Source organism: Dipodomys spectabilis, unplaced genomic scaffold (genome assembly GCF_019054845.1).
Source record: "Dipodomys spectabilis isolate Male_0828 unplaced genomic scaffold, ASM1905484v1 ptg000002l, whole genome shotgun sequence".
In the NCBI taxonomy this organism is placed as follows: domain Eukaryota; kingdom Metazoa; phylum Chordata; class Mammalia; order Rodentia; family Heteromyidae; genus Dipodomys; species Dipodomys spectabilis.
In genome coordinates, this window is record NW_024870679.1 from 4,353,378 (window position 1) to 4,365,533 (window position 12,156).

Genomic DNA, 12,156 nt, shown 5'->3' on the forward strand with positions numbered 1-12,156 from the left:
TCCTTTCTGCTTATGTGGTGCTGAGGAATCAGATCCAGGGCCTCATGCACCCAAGACAAGCACTCTACTGCCGAGCCACCTTACCAGCCTGAGCTCCTGACTATAATCAGGTGCTGGCAGCCTGTATTGTCCAATTCCCAGCCTAGAATATATGGATTGGGTTCTGGTGGGGTTTGGGCTTCTCTTGTCCTGAACCCCCGGGTCTTTTGCTGTCGCAGGCGTGATTCCCAGAGGGTACAGTTCCCTGTTTTTTCCCCCTCTGCTGAGGCATATGCTCAGCTTCTGACTTCAGTTGGGAGGAGTTGGTTGTGTTGCTCAGGCACTGGATCCCCAGGCCTGGTCCCGGCCCTCGGCCTGGGGCAGATGAGTTGGACCTGTGCTGCTGTGTATCCTGCCTAGGTTACGCAGCCTGGAGTACACAGTTCAAATTTCTTCCACTGTTGGGTGTTTTGACCCAGGGGCGCTGTTCCTGGCTTGGGCATTTAAGCTCCCTTCCAGGGGAGCTCTTGCTCTAGCCTGGCCAGCTGGGTGTGGTTCATGGGCTGGTGGAGCTCTTGAACAGTACCCAGTTTTAGTGGGTCCTGTGGTCCAGGTGTTGGGGTAGGGGGTCTGGGTCAGGGCCTAGGGATTCCCACCAGCTCTGGTCTCCTTTGAGGGATACACTGTCCCCTGTGGGGTACTCACCCTGAAGCTAGTTGTTGTTTCTGTGTGATGTAGGTCTTTGGTTGCCATTGCAATCAGAGTTCAGTTGAGGTGGTTGTGGGCTGGGCTGGGCGGTGGTGGCTCTGCGAGTTTCTCCTGTGTCTCTGCCTCAGTTGATGCTGTTTTGGGTTGAGCTGCAGGATGCCAAATTGATCTTTTTAAGATAGGGAATTTTTATTCCAAAAACTTAAATTGCAAAGTATGGATAGCAACTATTTATCAGTGTTCTTGATAATTGTCTTTCCTGAAGGCTATTATTATCATGAAATTCCTCAACTTAATTCTCACCATCAATTTATGATGTTGGAGGTTTGAGCCCAGTTTTATGCACGAAGGAAGTGAGACTGAGAGAATAAAATGACAAAGCATCATATCCAATCTATGTGATACACGTAGGAAATCTCGATCATGGAGTGTATGTGATTAACCAGACCATCACTTAATCAGGAGTACTTAGCTGTGGAAATACTGTGCAAAGACTTTTCTCACAGCAATAACCCTGATCTTTTACAGGGCACATTTTAGCACTTTATACCTGGAGCGGCTGGATGATTGCATCTGGTTCCCAAGATAAGACTGTTAGGTTCTGGGATCTGCGAGTTCCAAGCTGTGTTCGTGTTGTTGGCACAACATTTCATGGAACTGGTAAGTTTTCTCTTAATTTGAATGAAGTTATCTGAGAAAGAACTTTATAAATTATACTGTTCTACTTTCTCCTGTCTGCAGTATAAAAAGATAGAAGTTATGACTAAATGCTCTGTATTTTATTGATTACTTTTATTTCTTTTAAAATGCTTTTGTTACTATATTTATAAAAATAATAATTGATCTTAAGACAGCAAGGTCCATGGAGAGATTAAGTTTTGTGTTCCAAATTATTTTGTTAGCAGGGCAGTTTTGGAGCACAGACCTTTAAAAATATTCTTTCTAGCCAGGCGCAAGTGGCTCATGCCTATAATCCTAGCTACTCAAGAGGCTGAGATCTGAGGATCATGGTTCAAAGCCAGCCTGGGCAGGAAAGTCCAGAGACTCTTACCTCCAATTAACCACCAGAAAACTGGAAGTGGAGCTGTGGCTCAAGTAGTAGAGCGCTAGCCTTGAGCTGAATTGCTGGGGGACAGTGCCCAGGCTCAGAGTTCAAGCCCCACAACTGACAAAAAAAAAATCTTTTAATGAGCCCATGAACAATGACTTACATTTTATTCTAGCTGCTTAGGAGACAGAGATTAGGAGAATCATAATTGGAGGCCAGCCCAGACAAAAAGTTAGACCCCATCTTTATAGACAGATCTGGGTGAGGCAGCTCAAATCTGTGAGTCATGAATAGGAAAATTATGGTCTCAAACTGTTCCCCAGGAAAAAAGCATAAGACTATATCTGAGAAATAGCAAGCAAGCCAAAAATGGCTTGAGGGTGTGGATCATCAAACCTTCCTAGCAAACATGAGGCCCTGAGTTTAAACCTTGTTACTAGCTAAAAAGAAAAAACAAAAACAGTATTGCTCTTAGAATTAGGTGCTATCCCTAATACTCTATTTAACTTTCTGTCTCTCAGAGACAGTAATTTTTAACTTTTATAGTTCTTTTCATTTGTTTCCATATTTCAAAATAACAATTATAATATTTTAATAATTATGTATTGACTTCTCTATCATATAATATGAAGATTTTATATCACTTTCTGATTATTATTATCTTTTCCATACTGGAGATTGAACTTCTGGGCCTGTCCTTGTTAGGCAGGTACTCTATTCAACCACAGTCCCCAGCTTTCACTCTCTGACTTTCATTGTCTGTTTTTAAGAGTGTCATGGACTTTCCTGGCCAGGGTTAATTTCTGATTGTGATCCTCTTATCCCAGCCTCTTGAGTAGCTAGGATTATAGGCAAGAGTCACCGACCCAAGACTTTTATTTTAAATCACCAAAGTCTTTTCACCATTTAATATGATGTATTTGTTTTCTTATTTATTGCTTATCTTCTCCAGTAGATATTAAGTTGTACAAAAGTAATAGTCATACCTGTTTTTTGTGATATATTTGTATTTATTCATCATATTGTATACAGGAGTCATAGGTGTTTTGTTTTCCAGAATAGACAATGTCTACTATATAGTGCCAGGCCAAGGGAGTAGTGATTTGATAATCACTTTTTAAATAAATAAATCCATGTTTTTGTTGGCATCATCACCTTTGTATGTTTCATATTTCTTCTGTGAGTCAACTGTTCTAATTTTCCCTAACTTTTATGATTGTCCTCTTATTTCCTTATGTCAGTATATGACTATTGGGCAGTCAAGCAAGGTTATTTGATATCTGGGACTCATTTAAAAAGCTTTTCCCTTGCAGGGTGCTGGTGGGTCATGCCTATATTCTAGCTACTCAGGAAAAGTCCATGAGACTCTTATCTCCAATAAACTACTCAGAAAAAGCCAGAAGTGGCACTAAGGCCCAAGGGGAAGAACTCTAGGCTTGAACACAAATAGGTTCAGAGCCAGTACCCAGACCCTGAGTTCAAGCCCATGACTGGCAAAAAAAAAAAGTTCTGCCCTCCCCCCCCCCCCCCAGGCAGTTAGTTGCAATATTGTTGTTCTTCCCTCACTCTGAAACCTCTCTGTCCTTGTTCAAGCCTTTATTCCCTCATTATTTTATTATTCTATCTTGTCTTCCAGTGGTTTACCTTATTTTACAATCTTTCTATTTTATTTTGATACACATTTTCACTTAGTTTAACTTAGCAAAAGTACTGTTTGGATCATATAATTCTCTTGCTTAGAAGTCCACAGTGATGCTTCACTATATGCAGGAACAATTTAAGCCCTGTAGTGCTTAAGATCTTGCTTTCCCTTTCTGCCCCCAGTGCTGAGGATTAAACTGTCTTGAGTCTGCAGGGCAGGGCCTCTACTACTTGAGTCAGGCCTTTTCAAGATAGGGTCTTGCTTTATGCCTGTCTGAGCTGTGGTCCTCTTACTCATGCTTACCCATGTCACTGGCAATGACAGGTGAGTGATATTGCAACTAACCATCAGTTGAGACAGAGTCTCTCAAACTTTTATGCTGGGGCTGGCCTCAAATCCCTGTCCTCCAATCTGTGCCTCCCAAGTCCCTAGGATTAATTACAGGTTTGAACCACCATGCCAAAAGCTGCCTTGAAGGGTTTTTTTTATACTTCTCTTCTAAGTATGTTCTCATGTATTCTTTTTTTTTTTTTTTTTGTCGGTCGTGGGGCTTGAACTCTGGGCCTGGGCGCTGTCCCTGTGCTCTTCAGCTCAAGGCCAGCTCTACCGCTTGAGCCACAAAAGATACAAATGCTTATTGGTTGGCTATTAATTTTGACTTTTGTTCTCTGATACTGAACAGTATTGATAAACTACATTAAAGCATTGGTGTGTGGTTCAGTGAAAAATAATTACCCATGATGCAGATTAGGTATATTGATTTTCTGTATTGAAACTTTGATTCCCTCACTACAGGCAGTGCAGTGGCATCAGTAGCTGTAGATCCCAGTGGCCGGCTTTTAGCTACTGGTCAAGAAGACTCCAGCTGCATGTTGTATGACATAAGAGGAGGAAGAATGGTTCAGAGTTACCACCCTCATTCCAGTGATGTCCGTTCTGTTCGCTTTTCCCCTGGAGCTCACTACTTGCTAACTGGCTCTTATGATATGAAAATAAAGGTGACAGACCTACAAGGTGATTGAGATTGACCTCTCTTTCTCTGATTTTAGTCTCTTTTAATTTTTATTCTTTTGTGTGTGTGTGAATTTGGTGTAATTGACTCTATAGCATTTTCAGATACTACGTTTATTAAGCAGATTACTTAAACTGCATGAGGGTTTCTTGTAGCAAGTTATTAAGTAAACAGTGAATCTTTATATTGTTGAATAATTTTATCTATTATAGTAAATTACAATGAGATAAATGATAGATATATGCAAACTTACTAGCTTAAAGAAAAACTTTTAAAAAAGGGGTTGGCTATTTAGCTAGGTAGAAAAGCACTTGCTAGGCAAGTGCAAGGCCTTGAGTTTGGTCTTTGACTATGCAGAAAAAAATCTAATTCCATTAAACAGATTATTACAACTGCATGAGGGAGTGAAGGGCCAGGGAATCAGTGACACTTCCCAGGTTTCTGGGCAACCAGATGTTTCCATAAGTTGAGAGAGGAAAATGGGTGGGAGGAGGAATTCTTGAAAAGCAAACCAAGAAGTTAAGTTTTAGACAAGTCAAATTTAGGATGAAAGGTTCTTTGGATACTAATCTGAAGTTTAGGTAAGAAGTTAAGGTTGGAGATAAAATGTGTGTGAACCATAAGAATGTAAATGACCAAGGTACAATACGAAATTTCATACAAAGTGAGGTAGCAAAGGAATTGATAAATGGGGCACTGGTGGCTCACGCCTGTAATCCTAACTACACAGGAGGCTGAGATCTGAGGATCTCGGTTCAAAGCCAGCCCGGGCAGGAAAAACCGTGAAACTCTTTTTTTTTTTTTGTCACTTGTGGGGCTTGAACCCTGGGCTTGAGCTGTGTCCTTGCGTTCTTCAGCTCAAGGCTAGTGCTCTACCACTTGAGCCACAGCACCACTTCCGGTTTTCTGAGTGGTACTGGAGATAAGAGTCTCACAGCTTTTCTTGCCAGGGCTGGCTTTGAACTGTGATCCTCAGATCTCAGCCTCCTGAGTAGCTAGGATTACAGGCGTGAGCCACCAATGCCTTGGCTTAAGCTGTGAAACTCTTATCTCCAGTAAACCACCAGAAAACTGGAAGTGGCACTATGGCTCAAGTGGTAGAGCGCTAGCCTTGAGCTGAAGAGCTGAGGGACAGCACTCACTCAGGCCCAGAGTTCAAGCCTATGGCCAAAAAATAAATAAAAGGAATTGATAAAATCTGCAGGATGACAGTTAGAATTCCACAATCTTTCAAATTAGGAAGAGAAGAAAAGCCAGCAAAGAGGGGGACAAAGAAGGAGTCAGGGTGCAATCAAGTGGAGGGGCTGCCCAGAGAAAGTAGCAGCCATGTCAAATGTTAGTGTGTATGTTACCAAGTTCTACTAGCACGATTTATCCCTATTTAAAACATACATACCATAGTATTTAAAAAGCAGGAAGTCGTAGAATGTATGCAAATGCTTATTTTGTCTTAAAAATGAACGTATTCTTTTCTTCTTAATTTAGGGGACCTCACTAAGCAGCTTCCTATCATGGTGGTAGGGGAGCACAAGGACAAAGTGATTCAGTGCAGGTGGCACACCCAGGACCTCTCCTTCCTGTCGTCCTCTGCAGACAGAACTGTAACCCTCTGGACTTACAGTGGCTAGTGTACACCCTATGTTAGTCTGTGCTATGGAAGCCCAGAGACTTAAGACTACTGAATTGTGAAAACTCCAAATCTGAAGAACTCAGACTGTTGGAGAGTGGTTTAGCACGAGGAAACCCTTTATTCCCCTGTGTCCTGTTGGTAGGAGGTATTGGGTGATGGTGGTCCGCAGTGCTTTCTGTCTTCCATGTGAGCTTGTGCTGCGCTCACCCGCTATGTGTAGTCTCCTTGCCAAAGTCTGCAGAAGAGCTCTTACGTTGTTGTTGTGCACTCCAAGTCAAGGTGGATAATGTGTTTACGGTTTTTTTTTTTTTTGTTAAATGCATTCCTCAGTCTCAGATAAGTTTTTTATATACACATTGAAACTGAATTTAAGTGTATTATTACATATAATGTCACCACGTTCTACTTTGCTCTTCTCACCATCCCATATTTGATCACTTTTCTTCTAGTGGCCAGAATTTTATGTCTCCCAAAATATACATTGTTGTTTTCACTTAAGGATCATTATGGAGTTTAAAGATGAATGGAAAACTGCTCCTTAGTTCATTATGTGGTATAGGCTTCTTTTAAAAAGATTCTCAAACCCAGGGATATGGTTATTATCCTGTCACATAATTTTGTTTCAGGCTAAAGGTTCATGTGTTTGCTTCAGAAACTTGTTCATTTCAATATCTTGAATGCAACAAGATACCTCCTTCAAAAATAGTACAGAGCAGCAGTATGCAATGCGATATTTGATGGAGCAATTATTTACTGGCTAGCATTTTCCTCTTAAAATTTAAAAACTTTGCCATAGACCATAGCGTGTCTTGAAATGCTATGTCTGCATGATAATTTAAAAATGGGAAATTTAAACTTTGCACTCCAAAAACTTACTTGGATTTTTTTCTGATGCTGTTTTGTGTGATACAGAATAATGATTTTGTTTCTATGGCATTGTAGATCCTAACATTTATGTATCTTTATTTTCATATTGTACAGTAATTTTAAGTTATTAAATAGGCTATTTTATTTATTTTCAACTGCAGTTGTATTGGTACTAATTATTGAATTGTCTGTGCACTGTATGTAGCAAGCATTTTAAATCTATTGTGCACATGTGGAAAGGATACTAGACGTGTAACTGTGCTTTTATTTCAATAAAGATCTCTTGACACTGAAACTATATATGTTTCTCAGAGTCTGTGGATTTCCAGTGTTGTTTTCCAGTTTACTTGGTGGAAGTGGGTCCAATAGAAGAACTCCATGATCTTTTTTTTATATGTGTACCAGTACTGGGGCTTGAACTCAGAGCTAGGAGCTTTCCCTAAGCTCTTTTTGCTCAAGACTGGTGCTCTACCACTTGAGCCACAGCTTTACTTCCAGCTTTTTGGTGGTTAATGGAAGATCATACTTTCCTGCCCAGGTTGGCTTCCAACCACAGTGCTCAGATTTCAGACTCCTGAATAGCCAGGATTACAGGATGGGCCACCCAGTCATAATCAGTTTCTTACTACTAATATGCTTTTTAACTCTTGATAAGGTCATTACTTTTATGTCTTCTTTCTGTTTTTTCTTAGTTTTCCATTGTCCCTTGTATATGCTAGGCAAATGCTCTACTACTATGCCATGTCCTCAGCCTTGTATTGTGATTTTTTTTAATTAATAAAAACAAGGCAAGGGCTGAGAGAGCACCTCAGTGGTAAAGTGCTTATCCAGCATGGTAAGGACTTAGGTTTGATCCCTCCCATCCCCACTGCTGAATGAATGTATAAATTCTAACTCACATCCCAAGTATGTTGGATTTGATACTTCTACATAAAATCTAGTTTGATTTTGGACATTCATTAGGTACATAGTTTTTCCCTTTGAGGCAGCAGAAAGGAGTTCTGCTAAAAGTAGGTTCACGATCTTTTCCTAAGTTAACATCATACTTAATATTACACATTTTAACCATGACTGCAAGTTTTTGTGTAATTGAAAAGTAGGAAAATGGGCTCTTTTAAATTTCATTTTTGACAAAAGTAAGGCAAGAATAATGAATGATACTGCTATTTTTTTCCCAACTCAAACTTCCATTTCATTTTTCTTGAATACAAAATGATTTTGTCTAAACTAAGTAAAAATGACTTTTCCCTCCTTTCGGGAAATCAAAACATTCAAAGAATCCAGAGCTTTCTCTCCATGGCATATATTTAGGATGGTATTTGAGACAGGTAGGTGAATTTGGGCACTGTCAGTTTGAGAATGGACAAGGTTTGTTGTTTCCATTTATCTTTGATTTATCCCAGGCCAATAGGACATCTGTGAGAGGAAGTTGTGAGTGGTCCGGCACCCTGCTGTGCTCAGTCATCAGCTCTGAGAAGCCCAAGAAACATAATGGCCTTGGGTGTGCATAGCAGAGCCCAGAGGGGGTATACATAGCAGAACCTGGAGCATACCAGGTTGTTGGTCACTTGCTCCTTGCAACAGATTTCTCTAGAGGGAGTACCTCCTGGTGGGGCATTTCCATGGTTGCCACAACTCTCATCTTGTTCTCCATACATTCCAGGGGGAGATTCTTTCTTTATGGTTCCTGTAAGCTGCTTTTCCTAAGGGGAAAGTTTGCAGGTTCATTGTAAAGGATATTACCAAGGATTTAGATAAAACATATCTGAATCTTCTCTGGGCATGCCATTTCCAGGAACTCTCCAGAAAGTGCAGGAATTTTAGTTCCTTTTTTTCTTCTTTAGATCCCTCCTTCCTTCAACACACTAAAACTATATATTTATGGAATACCATGTGATTTTTTTTCTTTTCTTTTGGAGGTTGAAATCAGGGCATTGGTGCTGTCCCTGAGCTGTTTTTGCTTTACCACTTAAGCCACAGCTTCAGTTAAGTCTTATGGACTTTCCCTGCCTGAACTGGCTTCAAACAGCGATCCTGAGATCTCAGTCTCCTGAGAACTTGGGTTACAGGTGTGAGTTACTGGCACATATCACTATGTGATTTCTCAATACCTATGTTCATTTCTTTTATATATATATATATATATATATATTATATATATATATATATATGTATATAATACATTATTACTTGTAGTCATCCTACTGTACAATAGAATGTCAGAACTTTTCTGTCTGTCTGTCCATCTCTCTCTCCCTCTCTTCCTCTCTTCTGTCACTAATAAGGCTTAAACCTAGGGCTGGGGCACTGTCTCTTAACTTTTTTTTTGCTGAATGTCAGAACTCTAGCATTTGAGCCACAGCTAGACTTCTGCTAGAATCCTCAGATCTCAGCCTCCTAAGTAGCTAGGATTAGACATGAGCCACTGATACCTGGCTAGAACTTAGGGCAATTTATTAATATGTACCAGTTAATTTTAGAGTAAATGTGGTCATAGGTCTGAAGTAGAATCTGGGTTGGATCTCTCTTTATCTCTCTGTCTCTGTCTGTCTCTCTGTCTCACTCTCTATCTTTCTGGGTGCTGGTGGCTCATGGCTATAATCCTAGCTACTCCGGATGTTGACATCTGAGGATTTTGATTTGAAGCTAGTTTGGGCAGCAAAGTCCATGAGACTCTTATCTCCAATTAAGTACCAAAAAAAAGCCAGAAGTGAAGCTGTGGCTCAAGTGATAGAGTGCTCAGGGTAAAAGCTCATGGGGCCTGAACTCTGGGCCTGGGCGCTGTCCCTCAGCTCTTCAGCTCAAAGCTAGCACTCTACCACTTGAGCCACAGCGCCACTTCCGGCTTTTTTCTTTTTGCTTATGTGGTGTTGAGGAATCAAACCCAGGGCCTCATGCATGCAAGGCATGTGCTCTACCACTGAGCCACCTTCCCAGCCCAACAGGATAAAGTTTTTTTAAAAAAACACTTAAGAAACATTTCCTGCTTGGGAATGTTTCCTATGTTTTATTTTTGTTTTTAGTAAAAGACTCAAAGTGGTTTTTTTTTTTTTTTTTTGGTCTAATCGTGGGGCTTGAACTCTGGGCTTGGGCGCTGTCCCTCAGCTCTTCAGCTCAAGGCTAACAATCTACCACTTGAACCACAGCACCACTTCCGGCTTTTTTTCTTTTTGCTTATGTGGTGCTGAGGAATCGAACCCAGGGCCTCATGCATGGAAGGCTAGCACTCTATCACTGAGCCACCTTCCCAGCCCCCTCAAAGTGATTAATTTTATCTGTAGTTTTTATACTTTTGGAGCTGAGAGATTACACCTGGTCATGCCATTTGGTGCTGTCTCAGGCTTACTGAAAATATAGAAGCAATAGATGGGTTTTAGGCTTTTCTTTTGCAACACATGCATCTCATTTTTCTATCCCTCTAAACTTTCAAGGAGATTGTAGGGGGACTGTTAAGGTCCCAGACTGTGTGAGAAAAACTAAACTGAGAAACTGATTCTTCACTAAAAACAAAGGCCTCAAAGGGAGACCTTAACACGTGTTTCACATGGACTTCAGCCCGATCTCATACCCTGCCTCATTAGAAAGGCACCGGCAGTGCATCCCACTGAGTGATTACCTCTGCTTCAAGGGAGTAGATGCCTCGATGTGCACATTGTATATCCTCCTGTAGCTATCTTTGTAATAAATCTCCTGTAGCTGTCTTTGTAACAACCCCAAGCTTCAAAGATGCAGGGGCATATGACATTATGTTTCTGGAATGAACAGCCCACACGAGTTAAGAATATCCTCCTGCTTTGTGTGGGGACCCCAAATTCACAGGCCAATTCAAACCAAAATGATAGGTTAGTTCAGACAGTTACTATGAGATGGGCTGTAACCCCATTGGCCACTGACATAAATATGCAATCTTTATGTGTGTGTCACAATTCCGTTGGCCATCTGCGTGTGGCCAGACTTGACCACATGGATTTTGCCTTTAAAAACTCTAGCTTGTGGGCTGTTGGGGGTCACAGTTTCAGCTCCCGAATCTGTGCTGTGTCCCTGGCCAGTCAGCTATTCACTTCCCCAATAAAGTCATCTTTTTGCATGAGACTGTCTCTGAGTGGTGAACTCTTTTCCCCATAACAGATACTTGTAGCATTTTAACACCTTGAAGAAGAAGCCCCATGCAGATAGTTGTTTCTTTGTGTCTCCTAATTTTGCTGACATATAAAAGTAGATGGGAGGGAGCTAATTGCTTTTTTTTTTTGTCAGTTGCAGGGCTTGAACTCTGGGCCTGAGTGATGTAGTGATGTCTCTCAACTCTTCAGCTCAAGGCTAAAGCTCTACCACTTGAGCCACAACACCACTTCCAGTTTTCTGGTGGTTTTTGATGATAAGAGTCTCATGGACTTTCGCACTGGCTTTGAACCATGATCCTCAGATCTCAGCCTCCTGAGTAGCTAGGATTACAGGCATGAGCCACCAGTGCCCGCCTGCTAATTGCTTTTTAAAACTTTTTTTATTAGTTTTTTTTTAGTTTCAGTGTTCTAATGACTGAGTCTGGACCTTTTAATATTTATTAATTTTATTCTTTCTATCTCCATATCTGCTCTGCCTTAGAAAACCACTTTGAGGCCTGGGAAGGCGACTCAATGATAAGTGCTTGTCTTTCATGCATGAGGTTCTGGGTTTGATTCCTCAGCACCACATACACAGAAAAAGCCAGAAATGGCGCTGTAGCTCAAATGGTAGAGTGCTTGCCTTGAGCTGAAGAGCTGAGGGAGAGTGCCCAGGCCCAGAGTTCAGGCCCCAGGACCGACAAAAACAAAAAAACACTTCGAATTGGGGAGGGGCACCACCGAATAGTTTGGGGGCCAGATAGAACAAAAAAGCAGGAGTAAGATTCCAGTCACAAATTTAATTCTTTTTGAAAGTGTTTTTTGTTTGTTTTCTTTCCTAATGGACCTCAGACTCCAGTTGATTCAGCCTTTGAACTTGCTGACTTGTCCCAGTGACTTTCTAGTGGATTTCAATGCCTTCAGTAAATTCCCTCTTAATTCTGTTGGTTCTGTTCTTCTGAAGAGCTGTGAATAATATGGCTATGGAAAATACATATGATGGGATATCCAGCCTTTAAAAAGGGAATTCCGTCATGCTAAACCGTGGAGGAATCTCAGGGACATTATGCTAAGTGAAAGAAGACAGTTGCAAAAATACAAATGTATTATTCCATTTATATGAGGTATCAGAGATAGGGAAAGGGAAGGAGGGAAGACTGGGCCAGTTAT

The 12,156-nt window shown here is 41.0% G+C and overlaps 1 protein-coding gene across 3 annotated transcripts in view; it reads left to right on the forward strand.

Annotated features, from left to right (window-relative positions):
- Positions 1–7,183, forward strand: part of Wdr47 (WD repeat domain 47) — a 79,141-nt gene extending 71,958 nt beyond the window's left edge. For all 3 annotated transcript variants that reach the window (XM_042683041.1, XM_042683058.1, XM_042683049.1), the window contains 3 exons: positions 1,216–1,347; positions 4,173–4,391; positions 5,875–7,183. In XM_042683041.1, coding sequence (XP_042538975.1) covers positions 1,216–1,347; positions 4,173–4,391; positions 5,875–6,017 — 494 coding nt within the window. In that variant the 3' untranslated portion in view covers positions 6,018–7,183. The remainder of the gene's footprint in view (positions 1–1,215; positions 1,348–4,172; positions 4,392–5,874) is intronic.
- The last annotated feature ends 4,973 nt before the right edge of the window (positions 7,184–12,156 follow it).